This window comes from Dermacentor albipictus, chromosome 5 (assembly GCF_038994185.2).
Source record: "Dermacentor albipictus isolate Rhodes 1998 colony chromosome 5, USDA_Dalb.pri_finalv2, whole genome shotgun sequence".
In the NCBI taxonomy this organism is placed as follows: domain Eukaryota; kingdom Metazoa; phylum Arthropoda; class Arachnida; order Ixodida; family Ixodidae; genus Dermacentor; species Dermacentor albipictus.
Genome location: NC_091825.1, coordinates 91697539 through 91722541, shown reverse-complemented (window position 1 = coordinate 91722541; position 25003 = coordinate 91697539). Strand labels below are relative to the sequence as shown.

Below are 25003 nucleotides of genomic sequence, written 5' to 3'. Positions count from 1 at the left end.
CGCAAAGTCCATCTCACCGCTGTCAGCCAGTTGTCATGATTGGGGCTCAATCCCATCGCTCGTGATCCGTTGTCAAGATTGGAGTCGGGCATGAATTAGAAGGTAGCTAGCCCATGCCGTCGTCCAACTTATCCACGCTGAGGACGTTGATGAAGGGAAGGACTGCTTCTCATCGAGAACGAGGAATATGGGTTTATTTACAGTATTTATATCAGACTAACATGACTGTTTGAGAACGTACATCAGTCTAACATGACTGCTTGAAAGAGAGTGTCCTGAGCAGCCGCACAACAGCGGTTTTTAAACACTTCGTCCTCTCCCGATGTGAGGTGATGCGAACGATCGTTTAGTCGTCGCAAACTAGCCGCCTGCCCGCAGGACGATCAACGCACACAAATGCACACACGTTCGAATATCCGGAGCCGACGTCAGAGGGGTCGCGTAGAACTCGGAGCCGTTCCGAGTAGCGCGTTGGGGAGTTTGGGAACTGTAGTTGGCCCGCCGAACTCATTCCGTCACAAAGTCGATTTAGTCACGCTGTGGCTAGAAGTTGGCGGCGATGCTCCCGGAATGTTGCCGTCATAGTCGTAAGTGGGTGGCAAACTTGCATTGCAGCTGCATTGCATTGCAGAAAATCTGATGTCGGCGTCGGCGTATGGCGCAGACATGCCGGTGCGTGAAACTTCCCGCATATATATTTAGGTATATGTATATACCAGGTCTTGCTACATGACATGCGGTATATACGGGTTATGCGGTATATACGGGTTATGATAAACACAAAGCATGTGAAAAGGCTTATAAGGCATTACTAAAATCCACTCGCAAAAACTTTTTTTCTCATGATTTACCATCCATGCTAAAAACTAATACTCGTCACTTTTGGCGTGTGGTGAACCCTGCAATTCGCACTGACATCATTCTTACTGATTCTTTTGGTGTTCCCATCAGCGATTCAGATTGCGCTCAACTTCTTAATGATACGTTTGTAACAATTTTCACTCATGAAAACATTAACTCATTGCCAACTTTAAAGACATTAGTGGGAATCACAATGCATGAGGTAGACATCAGTGAGGCTGGTGTTTTATCTCTACTAACCAATCTTAAAATGTCATCTAGTGCCGACCATCTAGGTTTCAACAATAAAATTTTAAAGAATACATCGCATAGTATTTGTCCTCTGTTAACAGCTCTATTTTCCCAGTCACTATCAACTGGTGGTATTCCTAATGACTGGCGCATTGCTAAAATAATACCCATTTTCAAATCAGGTGATCGCGCTTCTCCCCTTAATTATCGTCCCATCTCCTTAACCAGCACTATTTGTAAATTACTCGAACATATCATACACAGTCAAGTAATCAACTTCCTTGAAGACCATAACATTATTTTTAAGCATCAGCACGGTTTTCGCAAGGGCTACTCATGTGACACACAACTTGCCGGATTTATTAACGACATACACGCACTAATAGACGCCGGGTTCCAAGTTGACGCAATATTTTTAGATTTTTCTAAGGCATTTGACCGTGTTCCACACCATAGGTTGGTACTTAAACTTTCACAGCTTAACATTCACCCTACTATAATTGCATGGATCACCGATTTTCTCTCATCTAGAATTCAGTTTACATCAGTTAACAATTCTAACTCATGTTATGCTGATGTTACGTCTGGAGTTCCACAAGGCAGCGTACTTGGTCCTTTACTCTTTCTAATTTATATTAATGATTTACCCAGTTGCGTTTCATCTAAAATCAGACTATTTGCAGACGATTGTGTAGTTTACCGATGTGTAACAAGTAACACCGATAGCCACTTACTACAAACTGACCTGGACGCAATAAGTGCATGGTGTTCTAATTGGTTAATGCCATTAAATATTTCCAAAACTAAACTCATGTCTTTCACCAATAGGCCACGAATTCTAACCACCTACTCCCTTGATAACAACCCTGTGGAACTCGCAACTACTTACAAGTACCTTGGCATCAATCTTCAATCAAACTTATCATGGAATAATCATATTAACCTTACCCTTGCCTCTTCAAATCGTACTCTCGGACTTATTAAACATAACTTAAAAGAAGCCCCAATGCATGTTAAAAAACTAGCATACACAACATTAATCCGTCCTAAACTAGAATACGCGTCTGCCATCTGGGATCCCGAACAAACGTATATCATAAGTAACATCGAAGCCTTGCAGAACCGTGCTGCGCGATTTATATTTTCAGATTATTCACGTTACACCAGCGTCACCGCGTTAAAGAATAAAGCTGACTTGGACAACTTAGCACTTCGCCGTAAAATTTCTCGCCTAACACTTTTCCATATGCTTTATCACCATCCATCACTTCACGATGATTTCATTCAGTCACCAACAGTTATTTTTCCACGCCGTGACCATCCATACAAAGTCAAACGCATTAACTGCCAGTCATCCCATTATGCATCTTCGTTCTTACCACGCACAATAACTGAATGGAACGCCTTACCATCAGTCATTGCCACGGAACCAGACTTGACTAAGTTTCAACATTTAATTCGCTCACGACTTGTCGACTAATCGTATTATTATTCTTTTTTGGGACTTTTACAGTGTTTTTCGATATTTGTTGGTGTTTTTAGTGCAGTTGCCTTATGTTCTCCTAATATGTACTAATGTTTTCTCTGTAATAATTGTGACCTAATTATCTTGTATGTTAACTATGTTTCACTGTATTATTACTTCTGTTAACCTCTCTTGTTTTTAGTATGTACAAACTACAACCAGTGCTTGTGATTGACCCCCCCCCCCCCATGTAATACCCTCGTAATGAGGGCCTTTGGGGGTATTTTGAATAAATAAATAAATAAATAAATAAATAAATAAATAAATAAATATAGGTTATAGGTTACATAGGGTTAGCGTTATATAGGTTATATAGACATGCGGCATATATGGGTTCTAAGGGATATATAGGGAAGACGTGTGAGGGGAAACGACGAACGCGGCTCAGTCTCGCTCGTTCGAAACAGGTGAAAACGGGCAGAAAGCACGCAGTCTCCCGTCATGCGCGAGGCACCGGGGGAAGGGGGGGGGGGGGGGTCGGGAGGGAGGTGGTGGCGGCGTTCTACTCAAGCTGCAAGTGCGCATGAGACGGCTGCGCGTGTCGCCTGGCCGTATCTTGGAAGCGATCTACGTTGCGGGCGAAGCCTAAGTGCGTCGGCGGCTCGTAGCTCTGTGCGTGCTGTGTGGTATCGGCGCGCACTTTTCATGGAAGCTATAGAGAGCACGAATGTCACTTCGCTCGCTGCTGCTGCCGTTTTTCCTCACGCCAACGTTTTGACAGCGAGTTTCCGTAGTCGTCGAGTCAGATGTTTTCACGTTTGCTTGGGCACGCGTGACACCATACTTGTTAATTTAGCTAGTGTGCCTATTTTTACAACTTTATACGACCGATAAAAGTACTATCCCTACTTCGTATAGCTATCCACTAATTTCCTATCGCAATCGATGCTTCGCCATTGGGTCGAAGCTGCGACTTCTTTTATGAATGGTGCTAGCTCTATTTCTGTATCATTTAACTTAATCGGAGCCAGCTGAAGAGGCTTATTTTTGGCTCGAATTAAGACCCCCTTAGCTCTACTATTGTTAATTTTTATGTGGTTTGGAATAGACCAGCCATTTATTTTAGATAGCGCTTCGTTACCTCTATTTACTACGTCGGTGCCCGAATTTCCAGCAAAAAATAAACTAGTGTTATCTGCACATACAATAAATTTAGCGGTGGTATCCCCGGTTGAGGTATTATTGTACAGTAACAATAAAAATGTTACGGGAATACTTCCCAGAATATAACTTTTGACTGATTTCGTATCTGATATTTTTCCTGCAACCATTAGAAGCTGAATTCTATGCTGTGAATAGGAGGAAATTAAAGAGTGAGCTACGCCTCTAATACCGTAAAATTCCTACTTTCTTAGCATTTAATGAATAACAAGGTTAAACGCCTTGGAGAAGTCTAAGAATAGGTGGCTTACCATTTCCTGATATTGAAATTTCTCTAATATGAACCCCTTTTTTTCGGAAGCCATTGAAAGAAATAATGTATTTGCAGTGGGAGATTTTCTATAGTTTCAAGCTGCCTTGCAAGCGCTCAGCCACGCGGACAGCTATGCGCAGCCACGGCCTGGAGGAGCATGCACTTTCCTGCTCCAGAGCGGGCTCGTTTACGGGAGCTTCAACAGGGGCGCGCGGGAAGGCAGCGTGCCTAAAGCTAGCATCCTACTTGGCTCCCTATGGAACGCTTTCCTTAGTTATCGACAACTTACGTCCAGAGTTTAAGGTCACATAAAAAAACACACTGTTTAACCTATCGGGCGAAACAATGAATGGTATAGCAACACGTTAGAATATTATATGAAGCGTAAGACTCGCAAATGTAGTGTCACAATGAATTTAAATAAACGTAAGCTAAGCAAAACGACTTGTTGTGCTTGGGGTCCTCTCTTTGAATCATGCCATCAGACAATTTTATCTATGTTTATTAATAGAATCAGCACCCAAGCACTCCGTAAAGATAACTAACCAGAGAAGCTGAAATGTGAGGCCCCAGTGTTTATCAATGGGTTAAGCCCGACGGTTGATTAAACGACGGGTGTTAGGCTGCCACATCCTCGGTAAGCAGTTGCTGCTTGCGCTCGGCTGCACGAGCCTGTTCTTGTACCCTAGCGGCATCATTGGCACGGCGTAGACAAGCATTTTCCCGGTTCTGTTCGCGGCATTGCTGATCGAAAGCTGCCTGCTCCTGAGGAGTACGTATGTCTCATTGCCTGCCCATTTCGGAGCCGGAGAGAAACTGCTGCGCGCGCGCTCGGATGCGATGGAAAGCAACGACGTTGCTACAGGCGTAGCCAGTCACGAGCCTTTCTTTCTCTTTTTTTTTCGCATTTGCGCATGCGGTTGCGCTGGAGGAGTTTTCAACGTAGAGGCGACAGACGGCAGACGGACGAATCAGCTAGCCTTATACAGCTTCCCAATAGAGACATACGCATTTCTTAGCAAACTTACACCACCTTTCCGTATCGAGTATGTTTCAAATCTTTTAATTGGGCCGATACCTGAGGAAGTGCGATCAAAGTTATTCTCCTCCCGCTTCGTGATTAAACACTAGCGAGTGGTGTGGAAGGGGGCAAAAGAAAAAAGAAAAGGAGACAGCTGCGAAACGCCTGGTAAACTGCGTAGCGCATGTTTTTTTTAAAGGGCCCCTCACCAGGTCTGCCCACTTTGCCCACTTTCAGTGAGCAAGTAAGTAAGTAAGTAAGTAAGTAAGTAAGTAAGTAAGTAAGTAAGTAAGTAAGTAAGTAAGTAAGTAAGTAAGTAAGTAAGTAAGTAAGTAAGTAAGTAAGTAAGTAAGTAAGTAAGTAAGTAAGTAAGCGAGTGAGTGAGTGAGTGAGTGAGTATGTAAATAAATAGATTAACTAACTAACTAACTAACTAACTAACTAACTAACTAACTAACTAACTAACTAACTAACTAACTACCTAACTAACTAACTAACTAACTAACTAAATAAATAAATAAGTTATGCCGTCTCATCAGCGCTATACTAAGGATAAACCATGTGAAACAATGACACAGACGACAACTGTCATTTTGGTCGCAGGTCAACCGCTACTGCAAGAGACCGCGAATCGGGGAGTTCTACTTCGGAGACACGTACCTCTTCTCGCACCACTACGGCGTGTACATGCGGCGCGGGCTGCCTCAGAAGCTCCGTCATCGCCTGTCTGAAGTGTGAGTTCAAGTGGTGCATGCAATTATAACGAATCGCTGAGCTTAAGAAATTTAATTGTTCCAACACAACCTCCGGCCTGGTGTTATTGTTTCCGGTATAAGCAAATAATATACATTGCACAATGAACCTTTTTAAAAATTCGAGCCGTATGTTTTGGTACGTGGTTAGATGTAAGAAACACACGATTGATTAGGAGCGCTGATATCGAGAAGCATAAGCACGCAGTGAGGTCATTCTTTAGTGGCACGGGCACCAAGTGACGCTCGTTTTATTGCGCAGCACTTCCGGTTCACCTCCTGAGACGTGCGGGGACGAAATTCAAGATAAATCAGAAAGAAAATAGAAGAAAAATAGTAAAGTACTAAATTCATGGGTGTCATTATAGACATGATATTAGAGCATACGTTTAGTTGGAGTTGACTTACTGAAGAGTATGAAATAATTAAAATTAATTAGAAATCACTGATTACCGGGGAAGAATTCAAAATAAATCAGAAAAAAATATAAAATATTACACATAGAAAAATCATGGGTTTCATAACAGATACGACATCACAGGATAACTTTAGTTACAATTGTAACTAAAGTTTTGCTGTGTTGTCGCATGATGTCATTATGCTGTGTTGTCGTAATTATTCCAGACAGTTCAATAACTCAACTTGAGTTATTGAAGTGTCTGGAAAAAGTAGAGTTGTTTAGAAATCACTGATTACCGCACACCAGAGCCCCGCATCGTAGACTTCAGAGACCCGCCACGTGAGCACGATTTTGGCGAAACTCCTGGAAACCCGGAAGTACAAAGTGGAAAAAATGACGTCACTAGTGACGTCCCATACAAGAAGCTGGCATGATATTCAACAGGCTAATTAAAGAAAACCAGTTTTCCTGGCATAGACTGTACATCTGCCTAGAAGAGCGGATGTGACGTCACTCCTTCCTCTCTCACTTCTTTCCCGGCGCGCACCTGCTCGCTTGCTCGCAACAGCTGCGTGCGCGCGCTCGTTACGTGGTCTGACGTCAGCACCGGAGAGGGCGCGTTAGGTGCACTTCTTACGCCGCTCACCAGGGGGCTACGTCCCGCCAGGTGGCGCTGCGCTTCCTCCTCCCCTAAAGTCCCTTGATAATTTGAAAGTAGCCACACTCTTTGAACTCTGCCGCCACCGCGTGACCTCCTCGCCTCCTCCTCGCCCCTTGCGCGTTCCCCCGCGGCAACCAGTTTTGCCCCCGTTTTGCTGCACGACGATTGGTCTCCCTGCCGTTGCCCTTGGAAACGCGCGGATCTTGAGTTTTGCTTGTGTTTTTCTTTTTAGTTCGCGCCATTTTCCTCCTGAGCACGGCTGGCTCGGCGCTTTAGTTCGGCGTAGCGAACGTTGTGCGCAGTGTTTCTGGTCTATGTGCTAGCGCTATGCCGGGCTGTTGCGTATATAACTGCAGCAAGAAGCCTGAAGATGGTTATGCCGTTTTTATGATACCACAACGAAAGCGTAACGGCTTGCGTAGGAAGCAGTGGCTGCATGACATTGGCCGAAGAAACTTTGTTCTGACAAAGAACAGCGTTGTTTCGAGCTGAGGAGTCTTTCTATAGCTCGTAGGAAAGCATCCCGTAATGCTGCATTTTTTTTCATTATTCCGGCCTGCTCACCAGCATTTTTGTTGCGGTTGTCCTCAGTATGCTTAATTTTCTGGGGCGGCTCCATCACTTCGCACGTCGCTAACTTTTGTTATTCATTCGGAAGCGCAGTATTATTGATTCTGCTTTGCGTCCTGAAAAAATTAGTGGCAGGTATCCCCGTAGTATTGTAGGTGATGAGCGTTAACTAGTCAAACTTGAGCTTTAAGTTTTAAGGCGAAAGCCTTTAGATCTTTATGTTTCAAGGTCGCGTTGTAAACTGGAAGTATCACGTGACCAGAGGGGCCCCAAAGCATGTCCACCCCTGTATAAGAGAATGATTACCCAAGTTAATTATTGAATCATTAGTGGTTGACATAAGGTGGATTAGGGAGGATTAAGGTTGATTAGAGTGTATTAAAGAAGATTATAGTGAATTAGAGTGCATTACGAAGGATTAAGATGCATGAATAAAGATTAAGGAGCGTGGAGGAGGATTAAGGCGGATTATGGTGGATTAAGGTGAAGTGTTGATGGAAGGGTATTAAGACTGATTGGGGTGGATTAGGGTGCATGAACAACAATCCAATCACTAATCAATCATTACTTTGGTAATCATTACTCATCTCTTATACGCGGCTGCACATGCTTTGGTTCGCTTCCCGCCTTCCTTCGGTCAGGTGATATTTTCTGTAGCTCACAACGGGACCTTGAAACGGAGGTCTAAGGCTTTCGCCTAATAAACCACACACTAAGGGATGTGTCACAAGCAATACTAGACTAGACGCACGAAATAAAGCATTTGATCATGTGGCAGAAAAATTGTCTGGAGTATAGAACTCGCCTCAAAGCTCCCGTTAAATCAGTATACCCCGTTCATACGGCTTTAAGAAAAAACCAACCTCCTCATAAACGTTGCCTCCAGCATTATCGATGCTGTTATTAGCATTTCTCAACATTTTCAACCCCACTGGGGCGCGCAATTCGCCCAAAATAACACACCTCCGTAGAATCCTGCGGCCCGTCCGCGGGGTCCCAGGAGGAATAGCGCGCCGTGCGCAGCCGGCGGGCGAGGAGAATCGAGGAGGAAAGCGCCGTGAGGAGGAGAGTGTCGCTACTTCCAAGTTATCAAGGGGCTTTATCCTCCCCCTCCCTCACTCCTCGGTCGCATATCGTAACAGGGGAAAGACATTCGCTCACTTGCTCCTCCGAGTTCGGTTCGTGCGTTGCGTTTGCCTAAAGCCAACCTAAAGCCACCAAAGTGGAGGTGCGAGTGCCACTAAGAGAAACCGAAGTCAAAGATTAGGGTCATCTACCATTTTTTTTACAGTGAAACTGTATATACCAGCTGCACGGTTCTGAAAATTTTTGCGTCCGTCTATCCAGTCGCGTAGACAGAGAAAGCATCCCCGAACGAATATCATTGCGCCTCATTTTCTTCTGGCGTAGTTATCGCCCTAGCGACGTTTTCAGCAGTACAACAGGACACACACATCGTTAAACTAGGCCTACTCTGCGATGGGCATGGTGAGACGGCCACGTTATCAGCTGCTCTCTTACCGATGAAGAAGTACAGATGGCCCGTCTGGATTGTTGGCGGCAGCAGAAGCGGCCATCGGCATCTTGCGTGATTAACATCAACGTGAGTGTGCGGTGGTGCCGTTGCTGCAGTGTGTGCAATCCGAGCGTGTGGAGCAAGTGCGCGGTGTGCGGAACGATTTACGCAAAGCATGACTGCTTGGGCGTGTCGCCCTATGCGTTACCTATCGCAGAGCAGGCCCAGCGCAATGCACACGTGTGTGGCGTGCCCACCGAAGACGGGACCATCGTTGCGATAGTCTACATCTCCCCGGCTACGCCCTGTTGGATCTTGCCGTTGAGTGCGGGAGTTGGTCGACGTTGAGGAGAATTTTGATATGAAACTGAAGGTTAGTTTACGTTATTTACAGTAATGACACAAAGTAATTAACAGTCATAAAGTCATTGATGGCCGGTAGCAAATCGGACGCTGGGGCCCGTGGCAAGAAGAACGAAAAAATGAAGGAATGCCTGTCTCGTTTTTAACCTCTTCTGTCTCTCGGGTTCACGTCATTTTCAGCCAATCGTCGAGCTCGCTCAGGTGTCATTTACCTCCAATGGCAGGTGCCCGTGCAAGTGCCGTCACATTCGGCAGTTGGGGCTGGTGCAAGGGGGGCACTGTCGGACGGGTGAATTGTCACCAGTGTTGCCTTCCCGTCTGAATGCCCTCAGCTGGAGGAGACGGGTTGTTTTCGAGCGAGCTTTTAGAGCAGCAGAACAATTTTGCTCGGGACCAAAATTACCTGGAACCATGCCAGGCTCCCGTCGCACTTTAGGCAAGAGTCAAGCAGGGGTGGAGACAATAGTTCGAAGGGCGGCACCTGAGGTGGGGTCGCCAACTTGTCTGACAGGTCCGGGAACGTGTTAGACGCGTTTCTGCGCACCTTAATTGGAATGTGACGGCGGGTGGATGTGGTCGGGGAACTCGAGTGATACCAGGAAAAGTGTCCGTATCTAACAGCCCAAAGGAAACATTGAGACCTTCGCAATGGACTCCTTTGGTTGGATCTCATCGGTCGAAGACAAGCCGATCGTCATGGTGGGGGACCTTAACGTCAACATAGCGCGCCCCAATGGCAAGTGGATCGTCTCCTTCCTGTTGGAACAATTCGGAATTGAGCGCTACACGGACGTCAATGTGCCGACCAGGCGTCACCGTCATGTATAGACTTAACCTTCGGCAAGAACATGTCAACATGGCAGTACAACCGATCGCGGTGTACAACGAATGAGAGAAATTGAAAGACGATAACAACCACGAAGTTACGTGTATGTGTCTTTATCCAATCAAAATAGCAATAAATATGTATATCAATATACTTATTGCAGTAGTCATCCCAATACAGCTTCGCTGGTTATTCTTCTTCCCAGAGGAGAAGAGCACTAACTTTTTTGTTCATATTTAGCGGGCTTTCTCCAGAGCCCTAGGAAAAAAAAACACGCAAAATATGACGTCCTAGCAACAAGTTTAGCGGGTGTTTTCGAGTGCACTCCGAAACTTCTCCAACATGACTTGCGCCCTGAAAGAAACGTCCGCCTCCATTCCACCTTGTTAAGTTGAATGTACAGAGAAGCTGGTGTGGACGTCGGACAAGTACCATCACCCCAACTGACGTTACACAACGTTACACATGCACAACCAGCGACATCCATTACGCTTGCACTCACGTGTGTGGAAGTGCAGCATACGTCCTCATTCGTCTAGGCCCTCCGCCTGGCGCAGGTGCGTTACTGAACTGATTGAATATCTCAAGCTAAATTGTGTCACAATATTCTAGCGCACGACTTACACGCAACCTACATACATGATAACATCGGATTGCAGTTCGAATATGCGCGAAAAATTAGTTGGGTTCCGCCGGAACACTAATTCCTTTCTTCGAGCTTCCGATTTCTGGGTGAGCATGCCATGAAATTATCCCGACGAACTAGAAGCTCACAGCAAAGAATGTTTAAAGATTTGCACAATTAAACAATGATTAGCTAACCATTCACACTTCAAAATATAGTTCGAGTAACTAAAGGCGACTACAAATAATAAACCATTGTTCTTACGCATCTAACGTGCGCCATTTGATTTTCTGATTCTTGGTTGGATAGTTACGGAAAACACACAGTGTAAAAAGATATTGCTTCATTCATAAGACCTCAGAATCACTGGTGACATGGGTGTGTTCTTTTTTTGAACATCCCTTTCATGATGTACGGAGTTTATTGCCTGCATACTGCTGTCTGCGTGTATCGGTGTAATATTGCCCCGCCTTTTCTAAACTGTCTTAGCGAATGTTTCGTACCATACCGAAAGCAAGCTTATAGCCTTATAATCATCCATTTCGTTATCGGCATGACTTAAATAGACGAGGTCTCTCGTATAAAGGAGAGTGACTGCGACGCGCTGTTGTAACGGACGGGAAAACAAAATATTAACTCGAAAATATTGTCCATTGCAATTTTTTTTTTTTACATGAGTCCGACGCGATCAGGCTGATTCGGAAGTCGGACTGAGTTTTTGTCGACACGACTACGCTTATTACGTGGTTCGTCAGGCGCATCGAGCGAGTAAACCTCGCCATTGCAGCGGAGCTGACACCGATCCCGTTCCGGAGCTCCCTCTACGTGACCCTTGCATTTACCCCACGACCGAATTTGTCGGAATACCGCAAGCGTTTTCTAAATCTTATCTACGGCTATTCTCGGTGACAACCTCGAAATTTAGTACGAGCTCCTACTACAATACCGCAGTGGACCTGCCGCTCTCCGATGATACATAGTGCCCGAGAAAGGTGAAGCCAGCGCCTGCCTCGACTTCACGTCGGAGAGAGAGCCGCGCGAAATCGGGTCCGCTCCCAGCGTTAGCCCGGTATGAATATCTCAAGCTAAATATTTCGCTATATATATATATATATATATATATATATATATATATATATATAGCAAAATATTGCTCGGCTAAAGCGAATGTTGAGCTGATTGCAAAATAAGAGTTCGCTGATCCTAGCTAAAAATACGACCCTTAGATGAATACTGAGGTCATTGTCTCTTCCAAAACTCACCAAGATTTTCAGGTTTACTTCCAAAACCAGTGCCACTCATTCTATCTGTACGATAGAATGAACTGTCAAGACGATATGCGGTTCGGTGACGAAAATGTAGGCCCCGTATCTGCTTATTCGGGGTATGGTTGTAAGGAACGAAATTGAACAAGGGCGAACACTCGACGAAAACTTGCAACAGAAAATATGTCCCCCTAGTATTCACGCCAGCCTTCAACTGACGCGAGCATAGGAAAAAAGAATGTAAAATGAAGTCAGCGGGGAATGTCTAATTTTTTTCGAGGCGAAAGCCTGAGATCTGTATGTTTCAAGGTCGCGTTCTGAGGTAGAGAAAATATCACGTGACTCAAGGAAGGCCAGAAGGGAACCAAAGCCCATAAGAGATGATTAATGACCATAAGGGATGATTAATGATGAGCAGGTAATTATTGACTAATGAGTGATTGGATTAAAGGGGAATAAGGACGGTTAGGGTGGATTAAGGTGTATCAAGTTCGATTAAGGTCGATGAATGAGGATTAGGGTGGATTAGCGGACAAAGCGAATTACAGTACGGTTTACAAGAATTTTGCCTTCGCGTCTCTTAGGCGATAGCTAAGGACACCTGGGAACCTTTCTTTTTTCCTGCTAAAACTGATAAACTTATACTTTGCCACTTATTTTTCTTGCGTTACCTAGCGACAAGCCAATGACACGCCACCGAAGCGAGCGTTGCCGGCTGTGCATGTGAGAGTTCGGCTGTCCGGTGTAGCGTTTGTCTCTTAGAGCGAAAGCTCAACTATACTCCAGGCACAAACCAAGAAAACGCTTGATTCCATAAATCTGACCTTCAATCTCAGCCAACGTCAACCGCCTGCCACAGCTGGCAGCTGCTGCGTACGCCGCGTGGGCACCCATATCTTGAAAGCCATCTGCGATGTTTGCAAAGTGCGCCCAGTGCTGGCGGCTTCGTATGTGCTGTGCTTTCGACGTTTAGTTCGTCTTGAAGTGAGACACAGCATAAAGGTCAATTTGCTCGCTGCTGCCGCTGTGCCGAGCAGCTTCTGTGTGTCTTATGATGCACTTGTAGATGCCGTAGTTGCTGACGGCGTGGAACCGCGTCCATGTCCCTTCCCAAAGCAAACAAAGCTAAGCTGCCGATCGACCAACATGGTTTAACCGGGTTGAACCACGGCAAATTTTGTTTTTCGATGTAGATATGATCTCTCAGGCTAGGATAGGATAGGCTAGGATCTCTCAGGATATTTTTGTGTTCCTGCTGCACTTCAACATAGCATTCCTGCAGTATCGGAACCCCGCAAGATGGCAAATCGTGTTTGACAATCTGCGCTACATTTCAATTAATTTAGGCTTAGGACACTACACTAGCGTCGTGACGGAGTTGGCGTTAGCGAATAACAGGTCCGCCATTGCGTAGCCATTGTGCTAGTCTTCCGTGTACTGAATCGTGCAGAGACATGCTTGCGACGCTTTCCATGCACCCCAACATTTTTGTAACTTATTTCGTAGAAATTTTTGGGCAAGCCCGTCGCACCGGACGTCTTAACGCAGTTAGCGAAAGACAGCTCGGCCATAGTGGCGTAGGTACGCGCGTACTGAATCTTATTGGGACAAGCTTATGACGCTTTCTATGTGTGCAAACATTATTGTAGTTTACGTTGCTACATTTAGAGCGCAGCTTTTGAGACGCGTTTACAGTCCCACGTTTTCGACGCGTGGGCGAGCGTCGCTTGCGCTGCGCAAGCCGGAATGCCAACCTCTCTACACTACACGAGACATGCTACACAGCGGCGACTCACTGCGCATGCGCTATTTCGCCTGCGCCGTCTACACTAGAGAATTCGCTCCGGGGGAACCACGCCCACTAGTGTGCTTTCTTTCTGAACAATGAGTGATGCTAGCGCTGGAAGTACTTGGTCTGGCGCTGCTGCTAAACAAGCTGCACGAGCAGCGGCTCAGCGCCGCCGGCGAGAGTATCCTGTCGTTCACATTCAGCTTTTTTGTCTCAATATAACGCGAATTCAAAACACCTAACAGCTGCGCTCAAGTTTTTCATTAGGGCATGTCATAATCGTAGGTGACTTTTTGGGTTACCATTCGCGCACGCTGACCGCCCAGGGCGTTGTGACGGTTAGCGAAAGACAACTCGGCCGTTGTGGCGCAATTAGGTGCGTACTCAATCGTGCTGGGACAAGCTTGTGACGCTTTCTGTGGGACCCATCATTATTGTAATTTATTTTGGTACTTTTTGGGACACTTTTCAGGTGTGCTAACCGCCCACGGCGTTCTTACCTAGCTAGCGACAGACATGTCGTTACGAAAGACAAGTGGGCCGCTGTGGCGCAGTTCTAGCGTTAGTTAGTTTCGCACTGACTGAATTCTATGTGACCAAGATTTTGATTCTTTCATGGCTATTCCTCTAGTCCACCCCAACCCCATCCACAATATATACCTTCTTTCTGCACTCACGCTTGTCGAAAGCGCGACGAGCGATTGCCAAGAGTGATAACATAGGAGTGTGTTGCTTGCGCCGGCAAAACGCGCAAAAGATAACGCTGCGGAGCTCAAAAAACAAGAAAATGTAAATCGAAAATTCCGTTTTCTGAACGACTAAAACAGGCTTTGCACACAGACATTTGTCTCGAGTGCGTGTAGAAGGCATTCTGCGACCGTTTAGCATGATCTGGCTGGGAACCTCTGTTGTGACTATCTGTGTACGTGGCGTACCATTGCGTCGGCTGGAGCCAAGTGCTGTCAAAAACGTGCAGTTTCCAGTATTTTTGTGCTCTTAAGGTGCAGAAATTAAGTCCCGGAAGTCAAGCAAACCTTGTAAATCAGATGTTTTCATTATATTTTACGTTTGCTATTGTTTGGAATGAGTCGGGTATTTTCTACACCCTGTTTTGTAAAAGCGAATTGCTTTTGTTGTTGATGCGCCCATTCACCAATTTCTCCACGCTTTTCCTTTATACACAGTTTGCTTATGGGGGCTAAATACCAAATTAACACATGATAGTAATTTACCTTTTTCAGCTGATGCCGTCGGCGGAGTTTCGTACGAGAACTACTGCTGCTTAGGTAGTGCCACAATACTGGATTAACCTGCCAAAAGCTCGGAACGAATATTTATACAGAGTAAAATAAACATTCCCTCATTTCACAAGGCATCTTGCGTCTGCTTCATAAAATTGCACATTGCACAGAGGACAGATTCGATGGAGACTTGCAAAGGTCGCTTGGAATCACATTTATTTTGCTAAATTAAAAAAAATCAATGATTAGAATCCGTAATGCGAAACTGGACCGCAGCTCTACAGGTGTTTTCATTTCGCGATATCTTGGCGATATCTTGGCAGACAGACCTCCGTTCATGCAACGCTTTGTTTCCATTCAGACGAGGCGCACTACTGCGGCGCCATCTCGTAGCCATCGCCGCGACAGAGCCCATCTTGCGAGGCACTACGCTTTTCTTTTCACGCTTCTCACGCCATACAACCCCCCCCCCCCCTCCGCTCTCCTGCTCACGTTCCCTTCGCTATCGCCGTTATCCATCCCCCTCGCTTCGCTCTGCTTTCTCTCATTCATGCTTCGCTGCGCTCATTCGCTAGGTTACGAGGGACGCGAACGCTCGCTGCAGGAATGGGCGCTCAAGAACTGCGCGTACGTAATGTGTTTACTTTTGGTTGCAACAGCTAAACTACAATAGTCTATTAACAGGAGAACTCAACGGTACCACGCACCTGCTCATCAAGAAGGCAGTCATGCCCTTCACGAGTGATCAGAAGGCTAAACGCACCCTGGTTCTGGGGGTGGCGCACGGCGACAAGAGGAAGGCAGCCAAGCGGTCTCGAATGTAGCATTGTGGAGGACGCCCTAGTCCGTCAACAATACTTAGACCGTATGAAGTCCTTTGCGAGACGGGTAGCTTCATAAGAAAGTGACACAGGACAGCGACGGTAGTTCAAGAAGAGGAAAGAGATGTTTTGGCACTCCTTGCTGCTAACCCTCATGGTAGTGTGCGTGACGCCAGTGCGGAAGCCGTAACCTCAAGGTCATCAGTGTGGAAGATTAAAAAAAAAGGGCAATATGCACTGGTACCATGTACATCATCAAAAACTTGCAGACCGAGATTTTGAAAACATACTTGACTTTGCCAATTGAATTTTCACGAAATGTGAAGAAAAACCGGACTTTCCCACTCGTGTGCTTTGACCGGATGAGGCTAATTTCTCCAGAAACGCACAAGTTAATCCTCATTACGCGCACTATACTGAAGTGAGAGAAGTCCCCACTGGCTGGAACGAACAGGACACCAATACCAGTGGTCGTTTGATGTGTGGTGCGGTGTTTTCGATGGCAACATCATCGGACCCGTCTTTTTTGACAACCCACTAACGACGGCAGGCTACGTCAACGACATCCTCGAGGGCCCTGTGAACGACGTCTCTTGCAACGTCTCACTTGCGCACCTTCAGAACATCTGGTTGCAACACGATGGTGCTCCTGCGCATAGCAGCAGTCAATCTCAAGCGTGGCCCGACAAGCTATTTTCTGGACAGTGGATTGGCTGGCACAGGTCTGTACGCTGGCCTTCAAGATCGCCGGTCCTGACATCGCTGTACTTTTTTTTGAGGAGCCACGTGAAAGATCGCGTGTATAGCAGCGAAACTACCACACCGGACGCCCTAAAGGCAAAAATAAGCAGAGCCTGCCAAGAGATTCCAAAATCATTGGTTAAAGCTGCAACAGCCAAAGTGTTGGAAAGAAGCAAGTACTGTATTGGCTTCAGACGGTGGCGTTATTGAGCACGTTCTATAAGTGACAGTGGAAAATGACCGCTTGAAATCGGTTGTGAATCGTGACTGTTTAGCGCACCTTCATGATGTCTCCCTATCCTTACATAAAAGGGGCTTGCGACAAAAGTAGAAATACGTAAAAATATGTTTTTTTTTTCCTCTATTCCTGCGTTCAAGAGACAGAAAGGGTAAATGGCTAAACCAGTTGTACCTTTGGCTGTTTCTTTGTGGGCAGCTGAAATGCCTTACGCGCTGTTGGTTTATTTTTTTTTATTGAAATAAACGTCTGAGTAGCTCTCTTCCGTTCTTCCGAGAGCTGCATTTTTTCTTCTTTCGTGCTCCTTGCACACTGTTTGTTCTTGACAGTGGTTGAATTTATATTGTAGCTTTGTTTCGTGATACGCGAAAATTAAAGCTATCCCGAGTGTCTCATTATCAAGCACAACATTCTTGTGTCCGCTGATGCTGGCGCTTATCGCACCACGTCAGTTGGGTCGCCAAACCTCTCGGGCCATCCTACATGACAAAGTCTTATACGATGTGACGTTAAACGAATGCGGCCGCATCTTTTAAAGGTTGCTTGGAAACGCTTGATTAGTGGCGCGCGAGAGCTCATCTATTTGCTTTTTCACGTATTTCGCGGGCATTTGTTTTTCCTTGGAAAAAAACAACAACCAGGCAACCAGGCACATTCTTGATTCGCAGGTTATTTAAGGTGCCCTTCAACTTAGTAATTGACAGTGCGATTCAAGGAATAATTAAAAGGTTCAAAATTAAAGGCAACTAATTTATTAATACTTCGTGATGAAAAAATACTGACTGTAAGTACACACGAGTGCAGCTACAATGCAATCGGTACAATTTCTCTAGAGCGCTTAGTTTGTTTTAAAACAATCTTGGTCCAAGTTAACTGGGACACCCGGTATGAAGACATAAGAGTCCGCCGGCCGTATCTTCATTTACTATGACTCGAGCTCAGAAGCTCGGTATTCTAATCATTAGACCACTAACGCACTCTTCAAGAGGTGGAATAGAACATTGTGCAAGCGAGCGCGTTGACATGCCAGCGTTGAGAGACGTTTTGTAGCGGCCAGGGCGCAGTGTTGCTTCTACCCAGTAGACTTTGGCTTACGTGCTGCTTCGCGCCATGATGTCGTACCCGCGTATACTTTGAACACCGTCCGAGGAGTGCAAGGAGAACGCTAAACCTTGCTATCGTTGTGAACGCTTTGCCCTTTTGGTTTGCTATCCTTGTGAATGCTTTGCCCTTCGAGTTTTCTTTTTGTCATTATCTCATGGGGTTATATTTTTATGCAAGCTTACTTTATTTAATTTTCTGCAAGTATTTGCAAACTCTTACTTCTTCAGATTGTTATAAACGGTGTACCAATGGCTTATTGCTCTGCTTGTCCTAGAAGAAGTGTTGCGTGATTTTGAAGCTGAAACGTGAGAGTTTGTTCTTCTGGTGCTTAATTTCAGCCTCGCAACTGTTGTAGCGTTGGCAGAAAAATAGCATTGGTTTTACTGCATTCTTTGAATCTTACAGAAAGCATTAATAGCTTGTCAAGCAAAATCTGAGGTACTTATGTGTTGCAATGATCTGCAGAAAATAATTAAGAATGTTTGCATAAATTTTGAACAGTAAAGATAAACAAAATTGTAACATCATATTTGAAATATACAGATAACGTTGTACATATGTAGAATTTTTCCGCAACACATCTCGAGGAATAAAGATATAAAAACAATTTTTGTCTTTGGACCCATGTCTCCTTTTGACATGCAGGAAAACATGAACCGCTCGACGTCCCAAAAATGAGCGAACGCAATTGGCTCGCTCATTTAAATAACATAAAACTGGTTCAGCGCAACAAGGAAAAGAAGAAACAAGCAGAGCTGGCCATAAGAAGAAACAGAGCTGTGTTCCTTTTTCTGGCCATCTCGGCTTGTTTCTTCATTTCGTTGTTGCGTTGTACTAGCTTTAGAATGCAATACCACATCGCCAAACCTTCAACCCTTGAGTATTTAAATAAAACCTCATTATAAAAGAAGTCGAAGGGCGATCCAGAATTATTTCGGCACAACCATTGCTTCGTTATATGCATTATAGCATGTACTGCACTATAAATTTTATGGAAATTTTAAGGAGAATGTCACTTACTTCAATATATCCGTGATTTAATTACATGCCGTTTTGTTATAACGAGGTATGACTCTACACAAGTTCTCTTTGGGTAGGATGGTCGTGTATGTGGTGCTTCATTCTTATGTTACAGCCGGTTAAAGTGCGAAAGCATCGTAGAGGTGCTTGTGTGTGTACTGTCTTTCGTAGCTTTCTGGGGGCTAAGACCCCCTTACAGTGTTACTGAATAGCAACTCAGATCAAGTAAGCCTGTATATAGGCTTATATTCTCACAATAAGATGGACGGTTGTTCGTAACGACAGTTCTGATGTGTGAACCTTTATCTTTTACAGCGTCTCCAGGCTGGAGCAGAGTGGCATTGTGCGCCACTACCACTCTACCAAGCTGTCGCCGATAGAACAGTGTTGCGGCCACCAGAGCCGCACGCAGCTCAACTTCTCCGACATGGTGTCGGTGTTTTACCTGTACGCCGCCTGCTGCCTCGTCGCTGTGCTCGTACTGGTTGCTGAGTTAATTGCTGCAAGCCGCATAGTACACACACATCTCACTTAAACGGGTGCTAAATGTTAAAATTTGGCTAAGGTATGTTGGTAGGGGTTTGAATACCACGAGGGCGCCAGTATACAGTTGCCGCCATGGTCGCATTTAAATTGAAACCTAAAGGCAAACACTGAATTCATGTAGAATGTTAATTCGACAATCATTTGAATATTTCGAATGCTTTAAAAAGAAGTGACAAAAATTGAAAAGGAGAGGAGGCAAGTTCGTCGCCAAGCAATACGATTTTGAGCATTAGCACACCATGGGCACTACAACATAAAGCTATTCCAAACTTTACTATTTCAATTCTACAATCAGCCCTATGCGATAGTCTCATAATAAATTTATTCAATTGTCCGGCATGTTTTTGGCGGCCCTCCGCGATTGGTCAAAAACTTTTTTGAACCACTCCCACTTCACCTCTCTGTCACGCGACGGCACGCAAACCGCGATAGCTCCCCATCTGATATGACGTGTACACGATGATTATGCATGATTAGAACGAACAAAAGAAAAATAATTAATTCTGACGCGACGCCTTTGCGCCATTAGCGCTCTGACATTGGTCAAAAGCTTTCGAGCTGCACCCGCTTTACCGTCTGTTACGCGACGTCACAAAACCGCGAAAACTCGCCGCGTCAAACTTAACTGTATGCGTTAAAGGAGCATTACTATGCCGAACAAGCCTGATGTTTTTCTGAACAGCCGGAGACTGCACCATTCTAGAAGAAATAGAAGGCTGCCGCCAATCGCCCAGGCACTGGATACTTGCACCTGCCAAATGGTATGGGTTGTTTTGCGTTAATTAAAACTGTTTACGTGGCCACATAACGTTAGCGAGCCCTTTCGGCAGGTTTACAACATCGCTATGCCAACTGTTCTCTGCTGAGGATGCGCTTTTGCGGTATTCTTAACCTTCCGTTGCACGCTGCTGCGATTTTCGACCAGCCTCCGCAAACAAAGTACTGGAACGCGGACCAATCGCAGACGCCGGCACCATCCTCTTCACCCGGTTATCTATATTCACTGCGCTGGTTCAGCCTAATCGAAACCCTCTCCACTTGAGCGTGCACGTCGCCTATTGTTAGCTGATTATATAGGAAAAACCGCTCAATGTAGGCAATGTTATTCGTTTTGAAAGCAAACAAAAGTGACCTTTTATAAAGGAGGACAGCGTTTGATTGGGTTTTCAGGCAACGCTGCGGGTCACCACCTTATCACATCAGGAGATTGCAATAAAAACATTGGAATAATTTTACGTTATGGGGCCAAAGGTATTGACAGAAAGGGGTAACAGCTAGAGTTCATGCGTGTCAAGAATTACGCATCCTGTAGGCACGCTGACACAAATAATCTAATCTTATTGTACAGTGCGACAGACGGAATAATGACACAGACATAAGCTTTCTTTTAATGTAGTTAGCATAGTTTGGAAGCTCCCCCCTCCCCTCCCCCTTGCGGCATGACTTTCGTATGGAGCCTCAATCATGCCAACTTGGGTCACTGGTAAGCATAGGTCGGCAAACTCGCTCATGAGTCGACTCACTCAGACTCAGACTGACCCTTGAGTCTAAGTGTGAATCAGCCCGAGTGAGTAGAATTTTGGCGAGTCTGAGTCTGCTGGAGCGCAGCTGAGCAGAGTTTTTGTGAGTTTGAGTCTGAGTGACGCTAGCTCGGTAGAATTTCGATTAGTCTGTGTCTTAGTCCGCCCGACTGACTAAAATTTGTGTGAGTCTGAGCCCGAGAGCGCTCTCAAGAAAAAAGGTAATAATAATTTGTAAGTAAGACTGAGTGAGTTCCCTTCATTTTGCCGATCTATGCTGGTATGTGCGATAGGGTGTGGCACAGATTCAGTGATCCAAGCTGGCATGAAACCGGTTGCATGCTGACATCATACCGATCTAAATTTGTCCGGACCTGGGAGGAATGGAACCCGCGTCACACAGCTTCCTCGAGCGCAGCAGCCCGACGCTTCAACGAGCCGGGACACGAGTGCGCGCGGCCAGCGTGTAGACCATTCTTAGCGTTGGTCACATCGGCGCGTCACGCATCTCGGAGGCCGGGTGCGGTCTTCGCGACGTCGCCTTTAAATAGTGCAGCGTGTCCAGAGGGAAGCGCGAGAGAGGAGTCCGGCTGCAGCAAACGGCTCACACGCACAGGGGCGCCACTGGTGCACTCTTGGAGGCCACACAAAGACCTTCGCGTGGACTTCGCGGTGGTGCCACTAGATGGCGCAGCGTGTCCAGAGGAAAGGGCGATAGAGGAGCCTGGCCTTCCCACGTGCTTTGCACATTTCATGCTATTTAATAAATACTCTGCACTTCTACACATCCCAGCACTGTCTCTGTCTCGTTACCTCTACCACTATATTGACCGTATTAATCAATGCAAAGCTGATCATCTTCAATCACACAACTACTATTAGAAACATTGCTAATTGCGTTAACGTCACCAATAACATGCAAATGACAATGCGCTGCAAACTTCTATAATGCAAGATGCTTGATGTAATGGATTCTTTTTTTTTTTGCTTCTTCGTTTGTTAACCACACACCCATCAGTGCGAATGAGAGCGACCAAGAGAGATAAAAAAGCAGAGGCAGGTGGTTAGCGAAGGGGGATCCCGTTGTGGCTAATCCACACGTGGCGAAAGGGAAAGAAGGGACAATGAGAGTTTGTGTGCGTGCACCCGAAGTAGAGTGTTCACTCATGTATACATATAATCACAGGCGCTCGTCTAGTCCAGTTGCTTTCAAGAAGCGCATCAGCGATTTGATGGCTTGTGCATACTGGAGCTCTTTCTTCTTCGAAAGATCTCAGGATCTTTACTTCCGAGAATAATGTGTCGTCTAAGCGATCGAGACTAGTAAGATTGGCCAGGGCGAAATGGGTAGAAACAAAATTCAAACTAAGGTAAGAACAAAAGTGTTCTGGAAATACCCTTATCGCCGAAATGACAACCCCATATGGCATACATGTTCAATACCCTTGGTCTCTGCCGTACCTACTACGAACCACGGGTACCCAGTACATGCTTCTCGCACCTAGTGAGGCGTGCAGAATAGACATGTTGCCTGTAATATGCCAATTTATGTGAAAACAGAACAAGGAGACGGGGAAAACACTATTGTTTGATGCCGTGGATCCAAGTGCCATTATTTGTAAAGCTGGCTATGCTCGGTTGCGAATCGGTGAGGTCGTGGCCAATTCTCCACCATGATGTAGCGGACAGGATACACAAGAAAAGGCAAAAAATGTGGCGCAGGTCTTCGGTTGGTGTGGCTCACCTCGTGGAAGAGAAGTGCGATGGTGCGATGCTTGTACACGTTTTAATACTTGTGGACCAGTGGATTCATTCAATAGCCACAAATATCACTGCCAAATAGTGTGGATAGATATTGCATCGTTTTAGAAGAACCTTCATTTCGAGAGCGTGTAACTAAGCGGATGCTGAAATCCTTTGGCTTATCTAAATCAGCTAATACAAAGAAAGTTAAAATCTAGTTAGTATAGGTCGCAGATTTTTATTTAGGACAATCTTTTTTTTTACAAAAATTCAATTACGTGTCCGATGGTGGGTTTGAACCCCGGGCCCCAGCTCAGCAGTACGATTTTATGCGAACCATATTACGAGAGCTCAACCCAGCTCCTCAGGCGCGGCGGTGTCGCCTTCAATGACCTTTGACCCCATGCCATACCACGTGACACCGTCACATCACGACAGAGGAGAAACGGTGCTCCAACTCAACCGTCGCTCGCGGCGTCGTATAAGCAGCTGCGTTTGTTTCTAGGTGGCTTTGGCTCAACTCTTGCAAGATGGGCTGGGTGGGAATCGAACCAGGGTCTCCGGAGTGCGAGACGGAGACGCTACCACTGAGCCACGAGTACGATGCTTCAAAGCGGTACAAAAGCCCCTCTAGTGAATGCGGTGTTGCCTTAGAAACGAGCTGTTTCTAAGGCTCAGGCGTGCGTCGCTTGCTCAGACGCACATTTCGTTGCCGCACCGAACGCTGCACTGCGTAGTCGCTGCGCCGTAGCCCATTGTCTTAAACCCCTTGGCAGGTCGACAGGAACGCTGTCGCGTTCCACTCTTGAAGGCGAAGCAGAGTAACGCATGAGTTGTTTCTTCGGATAGCCGAACCAAATATAGCCAAGCAACAGCAGTTCACCAGGCTAAACAGTGGTTCAACAACTAAAATAAAGGCTAGTATGCTTCGCATCCTGGGCTTAACATTAGCTAAGCCACAGCCATTTTTTTTAACCACGAGGTCACAATGGCATTTTTTTCTCTTTATTACAAGGAAAACCAAACATAGAAACAGCACAAACAGAAATTCAAAAAGACCACACCCTAATTAAAATACCTAAATACCACGCAAGCACAGATTCATTCACTATCTCTTTCAAATCTTGCGGCTGCTCCTGAGAAGCATACAGACTTTTTACATGCAGACTGCAGACTCCCGGAAAAAGGATATCGTAGATCTAGGGCTTTCGGGATGCCTACTACACATCCTGCTGCGGCAGAGGCTATGAAGCCTAGAAGGATAATCATATCGTATGGGAGGTTACTGAAGTTTCTAAGAGAGAGATAACGAAGTGTATACGGAGAGATGTCTATGGTTTTCTTGAGCGTCCTCTGCAGTATGTCCCAAAAGGACACAACATCCCGACCACCAACAAAACAGTGATCAAGTGTTTTGTACAAGGACACACGGAGCGATTTGTCTTCTGAGGTAGCGTTCTGATTACTCAGAACGCTACTTCGACAAATGCAACACTAGCTGGTGCTTTTCTTCGAGACAGAATGAATGAATTGTTTGCACTTTGACTCTTAATGAATTAAATACGTTGATAAACAATGTTCATATTACCGTGGCAGACGGGACAGGGATCATCGTCATGATTATTGCTTCGTAGTGTTTTAAACAGCAAGCAGAATGATAAAAAAACGGACACTGGTATAGCTTAACTGGGAGATGAAGCTTTTGGGAGGCAACTGAATAACGTAAGTGTCGGCACCTTGGTCATTCATTGTTTGGATTCGGCGCATTCGTGACTTGGGTGAGGTTTTCCCGAAGCCTTTGAGCTTCGTGGATTTATTAAAGCCTTTCAGTAGCGAGAAGCGCCGTTGTTCATCTTCTTCTCTTGTATACTACTTGGCACCTGTAAGACCCTTCTCTGAATCTTCCTTCTTTTCTTATTATTTCTCTATCAGCGTATGGAGGGAAGTGAGGCAAAGAAAGCCGCGAGGAGACGGCTTTGAAAACCTTCAACCAAGAATGGAATACCAACTAGTCTAAATTTTACTTATTCAGATATTGCATCAGTTTGTTATAACTACTACGCATGTCGGCCCGCCTGAGGGATGCCTGGAATTCCGCGCCATGGGGAGTTGGTGATGTTTGACAAGTCATTGACTCTGCCACGTGACGTGGGCTATCTGGGATTGTGTGCGCTTTAGGCAATGTTGCTGGTGATTGAGGCCCGGTATGA

At 45.6% G+C, this 25003-nt stretch overlaps 1 protein-coding gene across 2 annotated transcripts in view; it reads left to right on the top strand.

Moving 5' to 3' along the window:
• Positions 1–19874, top strand: part of LOC139060538 (glutamate receptor ionotropic, kainate glr-3-like) — an 84754-nt gene extending 64880 nt beyond the window's left edge. For both annotated transcript variants that reach the window (XM_070539701.1, XM_070539700.1), the window contains exons 8-9: positions 5656–5786; positions 19300–19874. In XM_070539701.1, coding sequence (XP_070395802.1) covers positions 5656–5786; positions 19300–19519 — 351 coding nt within the window. In that variant the 3' untranslated portion in view covers positions 19520–19874. The remainder of the gene's footprint in view (positions 1–5655; positions 5787–19299) is intronic.
• Positions 19875–25003: the final 5129 nt, after the last annotated feature.